The sequence below is a fragment of the Labeo rohita genome, chromosome 2 (genome assembly GCF_022985175.1).
Source record: "Labeo rohita strain BAU-BD-2019 chromosome 2, IGBB_LRoh.1.0, whole genome shotgun sequence".
In the NCBI taxonomy this organism is placed as follows: domain Eukaryota; kingdom Metazoa; phylum Chordata; class Actinopteri; order Cypriniformes; family Cyprinidae; genus Labeo; species Labeo rohita.
Window position 1 is genome coordinate 34377439 of NC_066870.1, and position 19967 is coordinate 34397405.

Below are 19967 nucleotides of genomic sequence, written 5' to 3' on the forward strand. Positions count from 1 at the left end.
GAACATGATCATTACTTAATATCCTAATGATTTTTGGCATAAAAGCATAATGTATAATTTTAATCCATGCAATGTATTTTTGACTATTGCTACAAATATACCCGTGCTTCTTTTCTTTTGTGGTCAGAAATTAAACTTAAGTTTAGCTGTTTTGCCTTTTTTTTATCTTGTTTCATTTTGTTTTGTTTACAGTGCAGCTGTCCTTCGTCCTCTTGCATCTTATTCACTTCAAATTAATTCAATTTGACTGTATTACAGTGAGAAAAACATTCTGAATGGCTGAATTCTAGTCCCACCTTAAGCGCTGACTGGATGCGCGTCCCCGTGAGCAGCGAGCGGCAGTGAGATCATGTGAGAGTCCACGCGTCTGAAAGTAGGTTAGCAGGGTAGAGTGAGAGGAGAGGGAGGAGGACGACGTTTCATACCGCGCCATAACACACGTCGAAAGCGACTTTCGGTTTTCGGTAGCCGAAGCGCAATAGAAGACCTTTAGAGACGCGAATTTACTTCGAGGATCTTTCTGAGATTTTGTTTTCCTAATAATGCTCACAGTCGGAGTTGAAAAGTTAAACTCGGGTAGCTGTCTTATGTTAGCTACTTAGTCCGAACAATATTGCTCCGCACCCAGTGAACTTTGGAGAATCAAGAAACAGCGATCAAGATGAGAGGTACGGTGTTTGTAGCACTGCATAACATTGAACTATTACGTTGACTTTGCATGTTTTTTTTAAACCTCTTTAAATACTTTTTAAATATTTAGCTATAGAAATGTATGAACGAATGATTTCGTGCATCGTTTTTTGCACTGCTTTCCTGTCACATTTGCCACGCGCCCACTTGTTACTTTGTAACGCGTTTAAATGTTCTTCGACGTTCCATTCTTTCTTGAATGTTACATTGTTTCCTAGTAAGTTGTTAAAATGTATCAGATGTATCAAAATCATGGAATTCTGACACAGAAGCCGCGGGTTGTGATTCTGGCATGTTTGACAGGTTTTATTACGTAAGGAGAGTAAAATTTAGTGGGATGTTTTTCTGTATCAAGCAATAATATATCCACTGAAAATATAAATACTACATGTATTTGGTGAATAATGTGAAATATCTCCATGTGGTGACTATTACAGTCTCTTAAATATAAATATTTCTCGAAACGCGACTTGTGAGTTACACCCTCGCTTTATGCAATTCTAGTGATATTGTTGAGTGTAAATGTTGGAGATGCAGGTTTCTCTCTGTGGTGTATCGGCTACGTGTTGTTGTTTTCGCCGAGCAGCATGGCCGGCTGTGTGAGCAGCGCTCAAACCTGCTGTTCTACTGACCTAGTTATGTCACTGAGCATTACACAGCATTCACAGTAGGCAATGAGGGAGAGATAGAACGCGAGCGAGGGGGAGGCGCTTTACAGGAGTCGTGCAGACCCATGCGGTCTGTTGGTGATGAACACCGCCGCGCCTTTACCTTCCATCATGAACTTGAGCTTGAACTTGAACTTCGGTCTTGATATGGACCATAAACAGCGTTTGTTACAGCAATCTCACCTGATAACGTAACAAATGCATACATAAAGGTGACTTGATATTATTTCTTGTCGATAAACCTGAGTTTTATTACGCAACATAGTAAAAAATTAACGCATTGTTGTGTGAAGTTGAAATATAATGTTATAGCTATTAATATTATACCAAAATATCAAGTTCATATCTAAAATAAATTTAAATATAGTTATATGAAAATATGTATTGTATTATATAATGGTTTAGAAGAACTTTTGTTTATATTACTATAAATCGGTGACTGAATATTTCTTAGCAGCAGATATTTATGTATAATGAATGATGATAAAATACATAATAAGTTGCTTCCAGGCAATTTCTACTCTTCCCTGTCACATAGTGAATTTCTGGGGCAAATTATTCAATTAAATGTAATACATAATTAAATAATCGTAAGCACGATGACAGTAATTTACCATGACAGTAACAAATAATTGACATTAAATGATAAAAAGTAAATAATAATAATAATTCTAGTTCATAGTCTTTGTTTGTGTATTCAAATATATATTAAAATTAAATGAACAAACACTATGACAACAATTTACCATGACAAATTACATGGGTAATACCACACTGTACTTTATTTTAACTCACACAGTGAAAAAAATGTAATTTTGTTTTATTTATAAAATTAAAACAGCATTTTGATATAATTATATGAAGCACCATGACAATAAGTTAATAATAATCGCAGAGAAAAGTTTCCACTCTAATACTTTGGTTATTGTTAATTCTGTAAACCTTAATAAATATGTGAATTCTCTCAAACAGAGTTTTTTTTTTCCACAATATTTCTGTCTCTGCTTGCAAAATCTTAACAAAAAAGACTTATTGGCTTCCTCTTACCCTTTTACCTGAGTTTGAGCAAACATTAAGTCATAATCATTTTTCTTTTTAATATACCTAAAAGATCCAAACTCTTTGTCTGTAAGCTCAAAGTGAGGATTTTGTCTCTCTCCCGTTTTGTTTGCTCTCTGGACAAATGTTAAAGGCGGTTGCGGGTGTACGTGTCCGGACATACTGTCGTGAGGTGGGGCTGTGTTTAAATATACACAGCGTCTCATGTTCACAGGGCAGCTGAGGACAGGAAGGCTGTAGCGGGTGATATATACTCTATTGAAAAAAAAAAAAAGAAAAAAAAAAAAACAGATCTGGACTTTGTCAGGATTATTTTTTTTAATATAAGTCTTGGATGGTTTGCGTGGTCTGTTTTGTGTCATCGGCCTTTACGTAAATCACATCCTCTCTTTGCTAATAATAAGCTTTCCTTTTATTTAGTCAACACTAAATGACGGTAACCGCTTCATGTTGAAGGAAACGCACAGAGACTAATGCATGCATAAAAGCATTTGTTTTTCCATTTTGAGTCTTGAGATGATTTAATCTTATTTTAGGTTTGATTTGGCATCTTTAAAGTGAACATGGCATGGACAGTATGACCTTGGTATTCATCAGAAACCAAAAGTGACTTACTGACACACTAACCGACTGTCTTATCAGAAACTACGCTGTAATTTTCAAGTATTCACTTGGCTTGGGTGAGACCTGGAGATGTGTTATGTAAAATAGGTGAGGTGTTAAATCATTGTTCTGCACTCTGGCCTACATATGCCAACCTCGTGACCACAAACCTTTCTGTTCATCACCGTGACAAGTCAGACACATCATTGTGGGAAAATTCATTTGGGATTAGAAACACGACTACACCTCATTACATGCGCTTTAGTCAAAACTGAAAAATGATATGGACTTGCGTACATTCAAATGGTTGTCTATACTCGCAAGCTTATGCAGTGTAATTACAAGGCTTTAAAATAGAAGGCTTAGGATGTTCTTGTGATATTTTGTTGGGGTCAGTGGCTCCTTTTGCATGATCCTGAGTGCTTATGATTTAAATCTGTTGTGCGCTTCTGCTTGATCTAATCTCCCGTCTTGTGTTATGTCACCACGTTAGAGTTTACTGATTAACACGGTGTTCTCAAAGCGGATTGCATTATGGCACCTGTACTCAAACACAGATAACAGCGGCTGCCGCTCAAAGTAGATGTGAACCACTTTCCTGAATCGCCACGCAGTCAATAATTCCACTCTTCATCTGTCTTAATTTTTTTGTTTATTCTCCATTATATCACACAAATGGCATTTAGAACGTAAGAGACTGTGGAAACTAAAGGATCATGATCTCTCAGTGATGCTAATATGAAACAGATGAGTGCGTTAGGTATTTTTAGGTCATCATTCCACAAGAATTGCAAAAGAAACATTTCGAGAAACACTTTAAAATGTTTAACTGGTGCCTAAGTGGTTGTTAAACCGCAAATCTAGTGGGTTTAAATACAAAAGCCCTTAAAAATGCTCTTAAAAATGTTTTTTTGAGAATTTATAAAATTTTTGTATAATAAGATATATGTATAAACAGGTTTAAATAGATAGAAGCATGAATAAAAAGCCATCAATACTTTCTTTTTTATTGAATTATTATATAATTATTATGCATAATAATTATATAATAATATATAGTTATTTTATATTTTAATTTTTTTAATTAATTTTACATGTTATTTTACTTTTTGATTCTTTAAATGTTATTTTAAGTAAGGTTAAGTTGTTAAATAAACAAATCGACAGGTTTAAATAGAAAAGCCATTAAAAAGAGAAAAAAAAAATGGCATAATTGAATTGTTAAAATAATTTAAAAATAATTGTATATAGACAGGTGTAAATAGAAAAGCCATGAATTAAAAAAATGGCATGAATTCAATTTTTTTTAATTGAATTAAAAAAAGTTATATAATTATTATACTGTAATAATTATATAATGATATATTATTATTTAATTTTATTTTATTAAATGTTATTTTAATTAAGGTTTAAATAGAAAGTCCATTAAAAAAAGACGCCTTCCCCCCAAAAAAAAAAATATATATAAAATGTTAAAATGTTTTTATTTGAATTTATAAAATGATTGCATAATAACTGTATAATATATGTTTTTGTTTTATTTTATGATTTTAATTTTATTATATTTTTATTATATATTTTAGTATTATATGTTAATTATATCAAGCAGATTTAAACACAAAACCCATTTTAAAAACAGAATGGCTTTTTATTGGTTTTAATTGTATTTTTAAATTGTTTTATAAATTAAAATTGTATACATTTTTAAAATTAATTTATAATGTATATGTATTTTATATATATATATATATATACACAATTTTATATATTTTTTTACTTTTTATGTTATTATAATTCTTTTATAATAATATCAAATAATATTATATATACTATTATAGATAGATAGATGCACATTATGTTAATGCACTTTTTCTTGAACATTTTAGGATAAACATATTGTTAAATATATAAAATATTGTAGAAATAATAATACTAGTAATCACAAAATAAATATTCATATAACATTTTATTTATTCTGCAGTGTATTATCTAGACTAAAATGTAGAAATTGATTTAGTCTTGTTCCTTCTTCTTATGTGTCATAATTCTTACGTGTCCTATCGAGACCAGTTCCACCTTAACTGAAAAAAGGGAAAGGCCTATTCAAATGACATGCGCTGAGGATCCGCCCACAGCCGCCCTCCCCTTTTCACTGAGAAAGTATGTCAGTAGGACAGCGAGTCCACATGGGCTTACATCCAGGCCGAATTGAGCGACACTCAGAGCCAGCCAATCACAGACACATCTGCCCAAACCTAAACCAATAGGCTGTCAGAAGTGGCAGGGAGGCGGAACATCTGCATTATTAGACTGAGCAGCCCTGAATGGCGTGTTTGTGGAATGTTTGCAGACGAAGGTTATATAACACTACACAGAGAGCGGGACGGGAGGGGCACCCAAGGGCTTACAGATTTTTCCATTGCATGCCACAGTGTATCTTGGTCATTGCTTTCAGCTGACAGAGCTAGAAAGACAAAATGGAGGTTGTTTTTTCTTTGGGGTTGTTTTTGCTACCGAACATGTTTTCGCAAGCTTGGTTTTTTTCCATCCCACCACTATATGCAAAATGTGAAAAGCTATTATTGCATAATAATTGTGTAACTAAAAAAAAAATAATAATAATTTTTTTATTTTTTTTTTTATTCCATCTGTGCCTGACATTGTTATGAAATTTTTTTGATGTACAGTATATGAAGATTTTAGGTCAAACAGATATTAAATATATATAAAACACATTTCTTTATTCATTTAGTTTTTTTTTTTTTATTAATGCATTTACTTTTTATGTATTTGGGTCATTTGGTCAATAATTAAAAATTGTTTACCTGTAAAAACATAAATGTAATTAAATATAAATATTAAAATATATTTTATTGCATAATAATTGTGTAATTGTTATCAGAGCACTTTATTTATTTTTCTCATTTATTAATACTTTTTTTTTTTTTTTTTTTTTTTTTACAAATAATGCATAATTGTTTGCATGTATAAAAAAATGTTTTAAAATATGAAGTAAATATGAAAATATAATAATAAACATGAAAATGTTTTATTACATAATTATCACAAAGCACACAATTTTTTTTTTATCCATTCTTTCATTTTTTTGCTTTAGTTTTTTGTCTATAATTAAATACTTACTGTTCACTGTTAATTAGGAATTACTGTGTTTTATGTCTGTCTGTGTATGGAAGCCAGGCATCTAGTTTCTGAAAGTCCCTACACTGTGTTCCACTGATCATATGAGTCGTATTACGGCCTCTCATAAAAGCCGAGGCATAATACACCCTTCGGTCGGAAAATCAATCCTCTGGCTATTTCTGTCCTTCATGCCATGCAGAGCGAGAGAGATCTCTCTATCTGACTGTAATCGTCATTGCTTAATATTATTTGTGGTGCACGTCAAAACAATATTTGTGCATATGTGCTTTTCTGTGTGATTCATGATTCATGCATTTAATGCTTAAACATTGATTTTTTTTTTTCAGCTCAAATTGAGGTTATACCTTGTAAGATCTGTGGCGACAAATCCTCTGGGATCCACTATGGCGTTATTACATGTGAAGGATGCAAGGTAAGAATTCTGCCTAATAATATGATTACTATATTATATTTTCTTCTTTTCTTACCCTACGTGTTCACTTAGTAGAGTACAGTTCAACCTACGCAAGCAAAATTGATCCTTTTGTGCTCCTTATCTTTTGTCCTGTTGTTATTTTTGTGCGCATCTGTTTTCTGGGTCAGTTTATATTACTTTATGTTCATCACGCGGTGCCAGGGCACACCTATGAAAGCCGCACCTGATATTCGCCATCCTGCAAGCTAAGGTAACCACGTTTCTGTTTTGCAGGGCTTTTTCCGACGCAGCCAGCAGAACAATGCCATGTACTCGTGTTCGCGGCAGAGGAACTGCCTGATCGACCGAACCAACAGGAACCGCTGCCAACACTGTCGTCTGCAGAAGTGCCTGGCGCTCGGCATGAGCCGTGATGGTGAGTGCGAATCTAGTCCACATGCTGAATCAGGAAGTACTACACGAGAAGAGACAGGGTCGAAGGGCAGCAAAGAGTTCAAAGACTTCATGCAAACAGTTACAATTTTTCAGTCACAATTTGAGCCTGGTTGGGTGATAGTGATGTGAAAATGTGGAGGATTTGTGCTTGATCTCATCAAATTCAAACACCTGCATTATGTTTAGAACCATATGAGCCTGCTTATTTAAAGAAGTTAACACCGTCATCATAAATTTTATTTATGGATAGTCGTAAATCAGGACCTAATGGTCTATGTATCAGATGACACTGTAACAGATTAGATGGTTAGATGATTCACTGTAATGGAATTAGAAGTGTGAATATAAAACCCCATATTTTGAAGATAAATTAGGAGCTATTTACTTTTACCGTAATATATCATACATCAAACATCTATACTGTATATTTATGTGAGATATTTGTTTGAGAAATTATATTTTGCACAGAACAGGAGAAGCAATTAGGACTTTTTAGTATTCTTTAACAATAATTTTAGTGTTTTTTGTTTTGTTTTTAAATTATACAAATGCAATTTACAGTTATTTTTTAATAAATACAATATAATTTTTGAAATGTATAGCATTAATATTTTGCAAACTAAAAAAATACACATATACAACTAAAAAGTCATATATACAGTGATAAATACAAATATACAGTACTGTTAAGTAAGTTTAGGGTTGGTAAATTTCATTAATGTTTTTGAAAAAAAAATTATTTAATAAAAAAAATAGTAAAATGTATAATATTGCAAAATATTAATACAATTTAAAATGACTGTTTTGTATTTTCATATATTTTAAAATGTAATTTATTCCTGTGATGCAAAACTGAATTTTCAGCAGTCATTATTAATATACTGATTTACTGATCAAGAAACATTTATTAACACTATTATTATCAATTTTGAAAACAATCGCACTGCTTACTATTTTGTGGATGCATTTTTATCATGATTCTTTAATGAACAGAAATGTAAAAAGGAACAGCCTTTATTTGAAATATAAATCTTTTTCTCATAAATGAAATTATAAATGCATTTGCTGCCACTTTTAATGTGTTTCGGGTAACTGCTTTAGTTAATATGACCTAAGAATAAACAATACTTAGACAGCATTTATTCATTTTAGTTAATGTTAATTTCAATATTCACTAATGCATTATTAAAATTAAAAGTTGTGCTTGTTAACAATAAATGCACATTAACATTAACTAATAATGAAGACTGTATTTTCTTTAACTAAAATTAGCGATTTATTAAAGATGAATAAATAGTGTAATAAATGTATTGTTCGTTGTTCATTTATGTTAGTTAATACGTTAACATTAACTAATGGAACCTTATTGTAAAGTGTTACCAGTTCTTGCATCCTTGCTGAATAAAAAATTACATTTCTTAAAAAAAAAAAAAAAATAATAATCTGACCTCCAACCTCTGTAAATAAATACTATAAATTTATTATAAAACTGATATTTAAATAATATGTAAATGTATAATTCTTTTCTCTTTCTGTAGCGGTGAAATTTGGCCGAATGTCAAAGAAACAGAGGGACAGCCTGTACGCGGAGGTGCAGCGGCACCAGCAGCTGTCTCAGGAGTGCCTGGCGGGTTTGGGTGGTGGTCTGGCACCACGTGACCGTGAAGAGACAGGCGACGACAGCGCACACAGCCGGCCGTACAGCAGTGGAGGATCCAGCTCCAATCTCAGCGACCTGGATGACATTGCCACGCTACCCGACGGCTTGCTTTTTGACCTACCGCTCACCCCAGAGGAGGCGGGCGAGTACTGCGCTCTAGAAATGCTCGGGGGCGGCGGAGGGTTCGGGAGTGCCGGAAGCGGTAGCTCATCCAATCAGAGCTCTCCAGAGCCCAGCACTGTAGATTTGGCAGATGTGGCGAGGGTGAAGCATGAGTACATCCTGCCTGAAAACAGCCTTCTTACGCACACTCTCCTGGGGTCTTTACCAGACAACTGCTCTCTACACGACATAGGTGAGCTGTCATTAGAGATTTTGATTTAATGATCTTGTCCTTTATTAATTTTAATTATTATGCTAATATAATTAAAAGATAAAATGATTTAAAGATTCTGATATTATTTGAATAATTTTTTTGTTTGTTTACAAAATGTGGGTGTGTATTGTGTGTATTTATTATATATATATATATATATATATATATATATAAAATGTATATTATAGGTCTACACAGAACACATATTATGACAAACAGAGTACACACACATATTATGTAAACAAACGTATATTTTGGATGCAATTAATCGTGATTAATCGATTTGACAGCACATGTGTGTGTTAATATTTCTTAAATACATAAATATACACAGTACACACATATGTAAACAAACTTTTATTTTGGATGCGATTAATTGTGATGAATCGTTTTGATATTTAATTATATTTAGTCCATTTTTTAAAAGCTATCTATATTTAAATGTACCTATAGATATATCTATATAATATTTTTATGTTATTCATTTGTTATATCTGTTTAATATATTTATTTTATATCTAGATAGACAGATACTAAAGGAAAATGTGTTAATGTGTTGAATTTCTATTCAGACCGAATCACTCAAAATGTTGTGAAGTCTCACCTGGAGACGTGTCAGTACAGCACAGAAGAGTTGAAGAAACTCACCTGGAACCTCTACACACCTGAAGAAACCCGCTGCTTTCAGCTCAAGGTACACCATCATCATATTAGACAAATGCATAAATAGATGGTCAGTCATGTGACTGCTCACTGATTTGTGTCTTTTTGTTAACCGATGTATTTACAATCTGCATATGCATTCAGTCGGCAGAATGGATGTGGCAGCAGTGCGCCCTACACATTACAAACGCCATCCAGTACGTGGTAGAGTTCGCTAAGCGCATCTCTGGATTCATGGACCTCTGCCAGAACGACCAGATCATCCTGCTCAAAGCAGGTCAGTGCTGCCTTTGTCTCACAGGGATTACAGATGATTAATCCCAGATTATACAACAGATTTCTCACTCGCATAACCTTATCCGTGATGTGGCGTTTCTGATGCAACCCAGGGCGGCCGTTAAGTCTCTTTATCAGTTTAGTCACATTTAGTAATGTTTTAACAACAATCCAGAACACACTTGGTTTCTTTAGCTTGTCTTTCATACTACATCTAGAATACTCTGAGAGCAGATTTTGGCATGCAAATCAGGTAATGTCAAATGCAAACACAGTGCAGTTTGCCACAGAATAAAAATATTTTGCCACGGAATAAAAATATTAAAAAGATAATTGTGGCTTTTTTTTCTTGCAAGTTTTGGTTATATTTCACAAATTTTGATTTTTTTTTTTTTTAGAGATGTAAGCTCTCTTTTAAGAAAAATAAATGCAGGAAAAAAGTAAGAACAAGCTTGATTCCTCTAAGGAATTAAAAAGGTAATTTTGACTTTTAACTCACAGTTCTGACTGTATTCTTGCAATTCTGACTAGAATAAACTCAGAATTACGAGAAAAAGAACAAGCTTTTTTTCTGATATGGAAATAAAGGAATTAAAATAGGAAACTGTGACTCTTTGTCTCACAATTCTAACTGCTTTATTCAGAATTGCAAGATATAAACTCATTTGTGGGGAATTTTTTTTTTTTTCAGAACAACCTTGTTTCTGTAAAGGAAATAAAAAAATAAAACATAAAGGTAATTGCAATTGCAAGCAAACAATTTAATTACTTACTAAGTAATTAAAATTAAATCTATTTAATTACTTAGTATATGAAACCAATAATAATAATCTTCTTTTAACGTTTTATTTTACATTTATCGTCTTGTCCTGCTTTTGTCCCACCCTTTTTTTTATTCAAAAATTTCTTGCGATGTAATATTGCAAGAATTGTATGTAGTTTATATACATTCACAATAATACTTTGTTCTCAGAATTGTGAGTTTTTTTGCAGGTAAAAAAAGTCAGAATTTTTTTTTTTTTTTTTTACTTCATGATGGAAATAAGTTTCCATACCAAACATCTGAAATGATTCTTTTTAGAATTACCTTTGTGCTCGACTGCACAGTGTGTTTGGATATATGCCTGGATAGAATGCACTTAACCATTATTTTACCATCAAATCGATGATTTTTCTGCTTCTACAGATGAAAAGAATATGCACAGATACAAACATTAACTTAATGCTTATGCAGAAGTTATATTTCAACACATTTAGTGGCTGGTTAAACGGAGTTGTGGGTGGTTACATAAAAAACTATTACAATAGTGGTTACAATAAAACTATTTTACGTCAGAATAATGACTTTCAAAGGTTGCGTTACTGTTTTGTGAATTCGCCCCACAGGATTCTGTCCACGTTTTCCTGTGTTCGATCTTAAAGTTGAAATTTGCACTAATGTTTGTCTCCTCTTGTGTTTATTTCTCCAACATTCTGTCTACTTCAACTCTATGTGCTTACCGTATGAAAAAAACAAAACCCTTAATTAAACAAAACTCCTGAATGTCATTTAAAACGATCACAAACACGATGAATTTTCATTTTTTGATGGTGTTTGATGTTCTCATATTTGGAAAAAAATTATAATTTATTTTTTCTGTCTGTATTTTTGCACGGTGGAGCATTATTCCCGCTTTTCCTTCCCCCTCCCCTGCCCTTTCTTTATGTTTTTCCCCCTCTATCTTTCTCTGTCTGTCTTTCTTTTTGTCTCTGTCCTCTGTCTTTTGTCCTTGTCCCCCCCCATCATGTTTTTTTGCCGCTATCTTTCTTTCTATTACTGCTCCAGGATGTCTGGAAATCCTGCTGATCCGAATGTGCCGCGCTTACAACTCTTCGAACAACACTATGTTTTTTGACGGCAAGTTCGCCAGCCCTCAGCTCTTCAAAGCTCTCGGTGAGTGTTTGGATGTGTACAGAAAAGCATGCATTTTATGGCTACTATTTTAGAAGTGCACAATTTACTTTAAGCAGCTATTGGTAACACCTTTATGTATGATGCATTTTAAAGGTATTCATAATGTACGTTGTAATGCATTATGTCTTTTCATAAATAATTGTAATTGGTCATGAGATCATATAATGCATTATAAAGTGCAATACAAGGCATAATTAATGCATTAAAACTACTTTTATAAAGCATTATATATAAAGGCTTTAATTAAAGTGTAATCTGTGGTTGACCTGCTACATTTGCTAAAATGTGTATTATACAACACATTCATACTGGGTTTCCGCATGCAAACTAGATGCATACGCTAAATTCAGAGTAGCATGCTAACATATTACTTATTATTTATTCCATATAGTAGTACACTATTACAAATTCAGCCAGTATTAACAACTATTTTAACTTATTATTTAAACAAACCACCAAGAATGTTTTACACAATTGGATTGCCAATGCAATAACATTTTTGTTGAAGAACTAGATAACCTTGCAAAGCTAAACATGCACTTAAAATTGCATAGAGATGACGTGTCAGATGTAACAAGGTCATGTGATAACAGTATAGTACCATACTGCTTTTAAAATTTGTACTGTTTCATAATGTAAATTCTTGGGGAAAAAAACAAGTAGGCAGTTTTCAGTACACTAATATTCCACTTTAAACACCAGCAGTCTCTTAAGAGCAAGAGCAGAGGCGTCATGAATCAATAAGCCACAAGAGCTAATGGGTTTTTAACCCAGTTAGACAAGTAATGCTCGGGTGAGTAATAGCTCATTGAAGTTAAATGGAAGCACTGGAAGCACTTTTGGCACATAACATATAAAATAAAAACCTTTATTCTTAGAATAAGTCGGTAGAACCATTTGTAGATTGTACCACCTCTTTATTAGCTTTTTTCAAGTTGAGAATATTTGAAGTTTAAAGCATAGAATGAAATGTATCTGTTTTCTGAATGCATGTTATAGATCTTATATTACACAATTAATCCATGCGTGTTTAATTTAATATTTATTTTTTAATTAAAATACCATAACTGAATCTTCTGAAAATGAGCAAGCAAGACTTTTCCAGTCATTTAGTTTGCTTAAACGCAATTGCTGTAAGCTTGCATTCATCTGCCTTCTCAATATCCAATCAACTGCCAGTACATAGAATCAAGTCTCCGCCCCTTTCGTTTTTACACTCGGACAAAATAATAAGGAAGAAAAGATCTATCGCTACTTCTTTTTTTTAATCACAACTTTTACTGCAGCGTCCCTGTTATGATCAAATGCACAATACAAATGTAGAGGCCAACTATGATATTCGTGATAAAGCAAAACTTGTTGTTTTATTGCTTAAATCTGTGTTATTCTCACAAATAACCTGAAGCTTTGTACCCAGAACATCTTCTAATTTCCTTTATAACTATTGGTACCCAATAGATCTATTAAATAATTTCATGCTAAATAAAAACAGATTGGTTCTGGGCAAATGATGGCCCTCAACGGAAATGTAATTTGTTTCTCCATCTTCAGCATGATAACCAAAATGTGCATGTGTTTGTAGGGTGTGATGACCTGGTGAACGCCGTCTTTGAATTGGCTAAAAGCCTGAGTCGACTTCAGCTGAGCGAGGAGGAAATGGCTTTATTCAGCGCAGCGGTCCTGCTGGCTCCAGGTGAGACCAATTTAGATTCATTTCCTGAAGCAAAGGTTTATAATGCTTCTGGAAAAAGAAATATGTGCCATGGTCACACTTGCACACAAGAGGAAAATGAGACCCATTCTCACAGTTTGAAACCTCTGCTCTGTGTTTGTGTGGCGCTTAGATCGGCCGTGGTTGACAGAGTCTCAGCAGGTGCAAAAGCTCCAGGAGAAGGTTTACGTGGCTCTTCAACACAGCCTGCATATGAACGGAGCCACTACTGAGAAACTGGATAAGGTGAGGGACCAGACACACATGGCTCATTATAGATAAACAGTAGAACTTCAAGAATATTTAGGAAAATTAAAATAAATAATTAAAGCTCTAATATTATGAATACGTCAAGGAGAGTAACAAAACTTATTTTAACATTTTCAGTCCTAAAATCAATTCTGATTCACTGAGTTGGCAGAACAATTTAAAACAATTTGTGTATCTGTCTGACTAAATCTTTACACAAACTGGTTTTGCACAAAATTCTGACTCAGAATTATTATGTATTAGGTTAAGTAATTACATTATGTATTAGGTTATGCATAAATTAAAAAACAACAACTGACACATTTTAATGGTTAAGACTACATGAGCAAGTTACAGTATATTTCAGGTCAGCCACTTAATTTAATTTAAGTTCTTTCAGCCAGTAGAATCATTGAGGGTCAAATTAATTTAAAACAACTTCATACACAGTTGAAGTCAAAAGTTTACATACACCTTGCAGAATCTGCAAAAAGAGGGATCATACAAAATGCATTATATTTTTTTATTTAGTTCTGTCCTGAAAAGATATTTCACATATTTCATGTTTACATAGTCCACAAGAGAAAATAATAGTTGAATTTTTAAAAAATACCCTGTTCAAATTCAGATTCTTAATACTGTGGGTTTTGTTAAACTGTCTGCTGTTCCTCAGAAAAATCCTTCAGGTCCCACAAATTCTTTGGGTTTTCAGCATTTTTGTGTATTTGAACCCTTTCCAACAATGACTGTATGAAATTGAGATTGCTCTTTTTAAACTGAGGGACTCATATGCAACTATTACAGAAGGTTTAAACACTCTCTGATGCCCCAGAAGGAAACACAATGTGTGAAAAAATGGATCTCAAAATCATACAGTCATTGTTGGAAAGGGTTGAAATACACAAAAATGCTGGAAAACAAAATAATTTGTGGGACCTGAAGGGTTTTCTGAAGAACAGCAGGCAGATTAACTGTTCAGGACAAACTAGGGTCTCATGAACAACTATCACTAAACAAAAAAACACATCTGTGGATCATTCAGGTAACAACACAGTATTAAGAATCAAGCATATGTAAACTTTCGAATGGGGTCATTTCTGTAAACTATTATTTTATCCTGTGGCTTATATAAACATCTGTGAAGTATCTCATTCTGGACCGTACTAAATATCATGCATTTTGTATGATCCCACTTATTTTGGTAGAAATATTAACGTTTTGCAGATTCTGCAAGGTGTGTGTAAACTTTTGACTTCAACTGTAATTGAGTATATATACACTTTATTTCATTCAAATTGTCACAATTTGCAAAGTATACACTGCTGTTTTTTACATTACAGATTTTGTACTGTTTTTGTACATTTTACAGGTTAAATTACATTGATCCAAAGTGACAGTAAAGACATGATGTTACTGTTCCACAAAAATATTATTTAGCACAATTGTTTTCAACATTGATAATAAGAAAAAAATGTTAACTGAGCATCAAATCAGCATATTAGAATGATTGTGATACTGAAGACTGGAGTAATGATGCTAAAAATTCAGCTTTGCTAACAGAAATAAATTACATTTTTACAATATATTCACCTAGAAAACAGAAATGTAGTTTTCAATTGTAATAAGTTCTTAAGTATCTTATCTGTCGTGTTCGCAGATGGTGTCCAAACTACCGCAGATGAAGTCCATCTGTAACCTGCATATTGACAAGCTGGAGTTCTTCCGCCTGGTTCACCCGGAAACAGCCTACAGCTTCCCGCCTCTGTACAGGGAAGTGTTCGGCAGCGAGATCAACTTCCCTGACTCCACCAACAGTTAGAGAGCGGGAGATAGTGAGGGAGAGAGTGACAGAGAGTGTGAAGGGGAAATTACAAGCGAGTGTTAAAGCAAGAGAGGCCATTATGTGTAAAAACAGGATTTCAAACAAGCATTTTAAAAACCTCCAGGGAAAATCCTGCATCTATTGCAGCACTGTTTGCATACATACTTGCAAAATACACTACAGACACACTTAACCTGTTTCAAACACGCAAACACAGGGGCCAACAAAGTATTTCAGATTCGACAACACACAATACATACTTGTATAGGGATTATTCCTGGAGTTGTGCTCTCAAATCAGTTTTATATATTATGGAAACACTCCGAAATGACCTTTTATGTACAGATGTATGCTTGCGAAGGCCCTTTGTCCCAACTTTTTGATGTCTAAGCATGCAACTATTCCTTCTGCATCTGTACACAAAAATATTTAAAGGAGTTTTTATAAGAGGTTTTATAATTTTACAGGATCAAACTCTCTTCCACGTGAACATTCAGGAGAGCACAACACTTTTTAATGAAGCGAATAAAACATGCTAGGTGAGCGTCACTCCCCGCGAATCACTCTTTAAGCACTAATATTGCTTTTTCCCTCCCTCTCCCCTTGTTTTTTCACCCTCAGACGAATCATGAATGTATCCCAAAAGCACTTATTTTGATTTGAGACCGAATGTACACAGTGCACTTTTGGTCTTGCGTTATGCTTTATGAGACTTTATGACAATCCACTCGACAAAAAACAAAAAAAAAAAAAAACTGATGTGCCCAGATTGTTAAAAATGAAGGGACCAATATTACCAGTGCTACATTAAAGGAACGTTCCACATTAAATACAAGTCAAGCTCATTTATCAGTTTGTTCATTTTGGGGAAAAAAAAAAAAAACATTAAAAGAAACAGATTTTTGAAAATTTTGAATCATCTCAGTTTGTGAAAAATACAAACAAGTATTGACAGAAATGCACTTGACTATATCTGAAAGCATCTGAGTTTAACTTGTATTTAACATTGAATATTCCTTCAAAGCTATTTAAACAAACCAGAAATCATAAGTGTGCTAAACTCTTTTCTGATGTGCAATAGTAGTCAGTTTTATATCATCCAACTGGTTATCGCTATAAGCGTACAGTCATGGCCAAATGTTTGTGAATGCCTTGTTTTGTTACAATAAAGCAATGGCAACCACAAAATCCTCACTTTAACAGTTATTTACATGATTTATACTTTATATTTAGCAGATTTAATATAGTATTAGACTCTAGTAAACAACTTCAAGATGCAACAGTATGTAACAGGATGTAATAATATGCAAAAGAGATACTCAACAGAATACAGTCTTACATATGAGGGGTTTACAAACTTTGGCATGACTGTAAAGAATAGAGTGCACTGGCACCCATCCACTTTTTCAGCAGTGTTGGTTTCGGAAGTACTCATAAGTTTATATTAATTTTTTTACCGATTGCGATTTTAAAATGTACAACAGTACAAACTTTTAGTTGAAGCAAAAAAGTATTGCAAATTGGATAAAAACACCAAGGTACACGATTGTGTGCTTAATGGCTGTAGTGAGGGGAAAAAGACTACAATCCCATGACGCACCACAAACAAAAATGATGGTGAAATCAAATTATTTATTTAAAGTTTTTGTATTGAATCAGTAGAAACAAAATATTTGCAGATATTTTAAGTATTTTTATTGGCTCGTGTCATTTGCATTCCCTCCAAGCTCACTGATTGGTGGGATTGTCTGCACAGCATCATGGGTAATGTAGTTTTTAATCACAAATGCCAGTTAAACATGATTGTTTAAAAAAAAAAGCTGGGTAGCTTTAAAAGTATAAACCTTCAATTAAGTTATTGTTAAAAATCCATTTTCAGTTTTTACTTCCGGAACCAGCCTGTTGGACTCTGGCGAACGCAAGATTCGACGCAGTTGTTCCACCCACACATGCTCTTGTTTGCTCAGGCACATTTTGACAGTGTTTGGTGCTGCACCTTATTTTTTTTGTTGTCATTTTTAATGCAATGAGAAACCTCAATCCCACATCCCCTTCCCTTGTAAATGCCACTTTAGATTTAAGAAACGGTTAAATGTTCATTTAATTTATATGGACATTTTTAAAAGATTATTTTGAATAGGAATGTAAATAAATGAGTATATATTTAGTCAGGAAAGAGAAAGAGAGAAAGGTGGAGCAGGAAGAAAAATAAAAAAAAAGGACTTTCATCAGCCAGCTTTTGAGTTCCTCCAGCACGTGCATGGGAATACCGGACCCAAAAGATGAACTGACATGGATTTTGTTTCCGGGACTGCGCTCTATATGTGATCCGGATGGAGCACTTACAGGAGACGGACAGTTATTCCAAGCCAAGCTGGATTGGTTTTCAACATTGTTCTCTGGGACACGCACACAGAGCTGGGATGACCCCGATGACCCCAGCCTGATGTTATGAGACCCTTCCTCTTACAGGATCACCCGTCTGGTGAGCTTCAGATGCTAAAACATTGTTTTCACAAACGGGAAAAAAAGAACAAGAGAGATCTATTCAATCAAAGCTCAGTCCAGCAGGTTTCGGGTACAGATGCGCCACATGCATCTTGTGGCCAGTGTGGTTTCTGTTGTATTATTTTGTAAATTGTTGATCGCATCTCCTTTTGTCCATTTCTGTGGCCCGGATCGCATCCTTCCATCCTATTTTTCCATATTCATGCACCAAAACATCGAGTTCTCCACTACTCCATTGAGTCGAGGTTCACGGTGTTGTTTATAGTACTACTATATATACTACACAACTGGTTTTGAGCGCTTCAGATGAATGAATGAGCTTGTATTCTGTATGAGAGAGAAACTATGGTGTTGTATCTCGGTTTTTAATGAACAAGCGGAAGTCTTCTTTTTGTGTGCCCAACATTACAACCTCTCATGTCAAGGAGTGTAGCCTGCCCTTGTTTAAGAATGAGAAGTATGGGAATTCTGTCCGTGTAATGTATTTTTAAATGTGTTGTTTTGACAATCCCCACCTTTAGGCCTTTGATGCATGCCTTCCTGTTAAGACGAAATTGTGTTTGTCTCATTCAGTCACCCTGTAAAGCAATTTCTGTGGTTTCATGTTTTTCCTTTTTGTAGAAGAAATGTTTCTGCTCTGTGTGTTTCACACAAAAAAAGATATTCTCAGGGAGATGGCTGGTCTCTGTCTCACCAGTATCCTCTGCCGACTACATACACACAGACATATTACGCACACATAAACACTTTGCACCGAATAGGAGACCCGTATTCTTGATCACTGTGTCCTGTAGCTATATTTAAATATATATATATATATTTTTTGTGAATGTCAATCACAAAGTGTCAAAGACCTTTCCTCTTTCTGCTAATGTACTATTACAGGTTCTTTCAGCCTGAATTGTAAGACACAAAATATGACTTAATGAAAGAAAATGAAAGAAAATAAATAAAAAATAAAGATGGATTTTATTCTTGAAAATGAAATGTTGGCCCTTGTGATTTGTCAGCATCACTCAGTTTTATTTAGCAAGTTCAGTTCAATTCAACTGAATCTCATATTTTATTGCTGTTACGCGTGTATAAATAAAATGTGACCCTGAACCACAAAACCAGTCTTAAGTAGCACTGGTATATTTGTAGCAATAGCCAAAAATACGCTGTATGGGTCAAAATTATCATTTTTTTCTTTTATGCCAAAAATCATTAGGATATTAAGTAAAGATCATGTTCCATGAAGATATTTTGTGGACTTCGTACCGTAAATATATCAAAACAATTTTTGATTAGTAATATGCATTGCTAAGAACTTCATTTGGACAACTTTAAAGGAGATTTTCTCAGTATTTTTAATTATTTTGCACCCTCAGATTACAGCTTTTCACTTAGTTGTATCTCGGCCAAATATTGTCCTATCCTAACAAGCCACTATTCCTAAAGCTTATTTATTCAGCTTTCAGATGATGTATAAATCTCAATTTCACAAAATTGACCCTTATGACTGGTTTTGTGGTCCAGGGTCACAAATATCTTACAGTACCCTGGTTTATCAAAAATAATATAATGTATGAGGGGATAGCTTTTGTTACGGCGTCTTTTTAATAAGCTATTATGGATTTAGTGAATTAATGCTGTCTGACTACTGTTTTAAGCCAAAATGTGGTAACGCACTGGTAGACAAAGTTTAACCCGGAAGCTGTATAGCTTGTATCTCTG

General features: G+C 33.8%; 1 protein-coding gene across 1 annotated transcript; it reads left to right on the forward strand.

Moving 5' to 3' along the window:
* The first annotated feature begins 368 nt into the window (after positions 1 to 368).
* Positions 369 to 19016, forward strand: rorcb (RAR-related orphan receptor C b). The gene is made up of 10 exons (XM_051133190.1): positions 369 to 668; positions 6509 to 6594; positions 6871 to 7012; positions 8571 to 9047; positions 9641 to 9762; positions 9876 to 10008; positions 11833 to 11940; positions 13544 to 13654; positions 13806 to 13918; positions 15579 to 19016. The coding sequence occupies exons 1-10, from the start codon at positions 662 to 664 to the stop codon at positions 15738 to 15740; spliced, it is 1461 nt and encodes a 486-aa protein (XP_050989147.1). The 5' UTR covers positions 369 to 661; the 3' UTR covers positions 15741 to 19016.
* Positions 19017 to 19967: the final 951 nt, after the last annotated feature.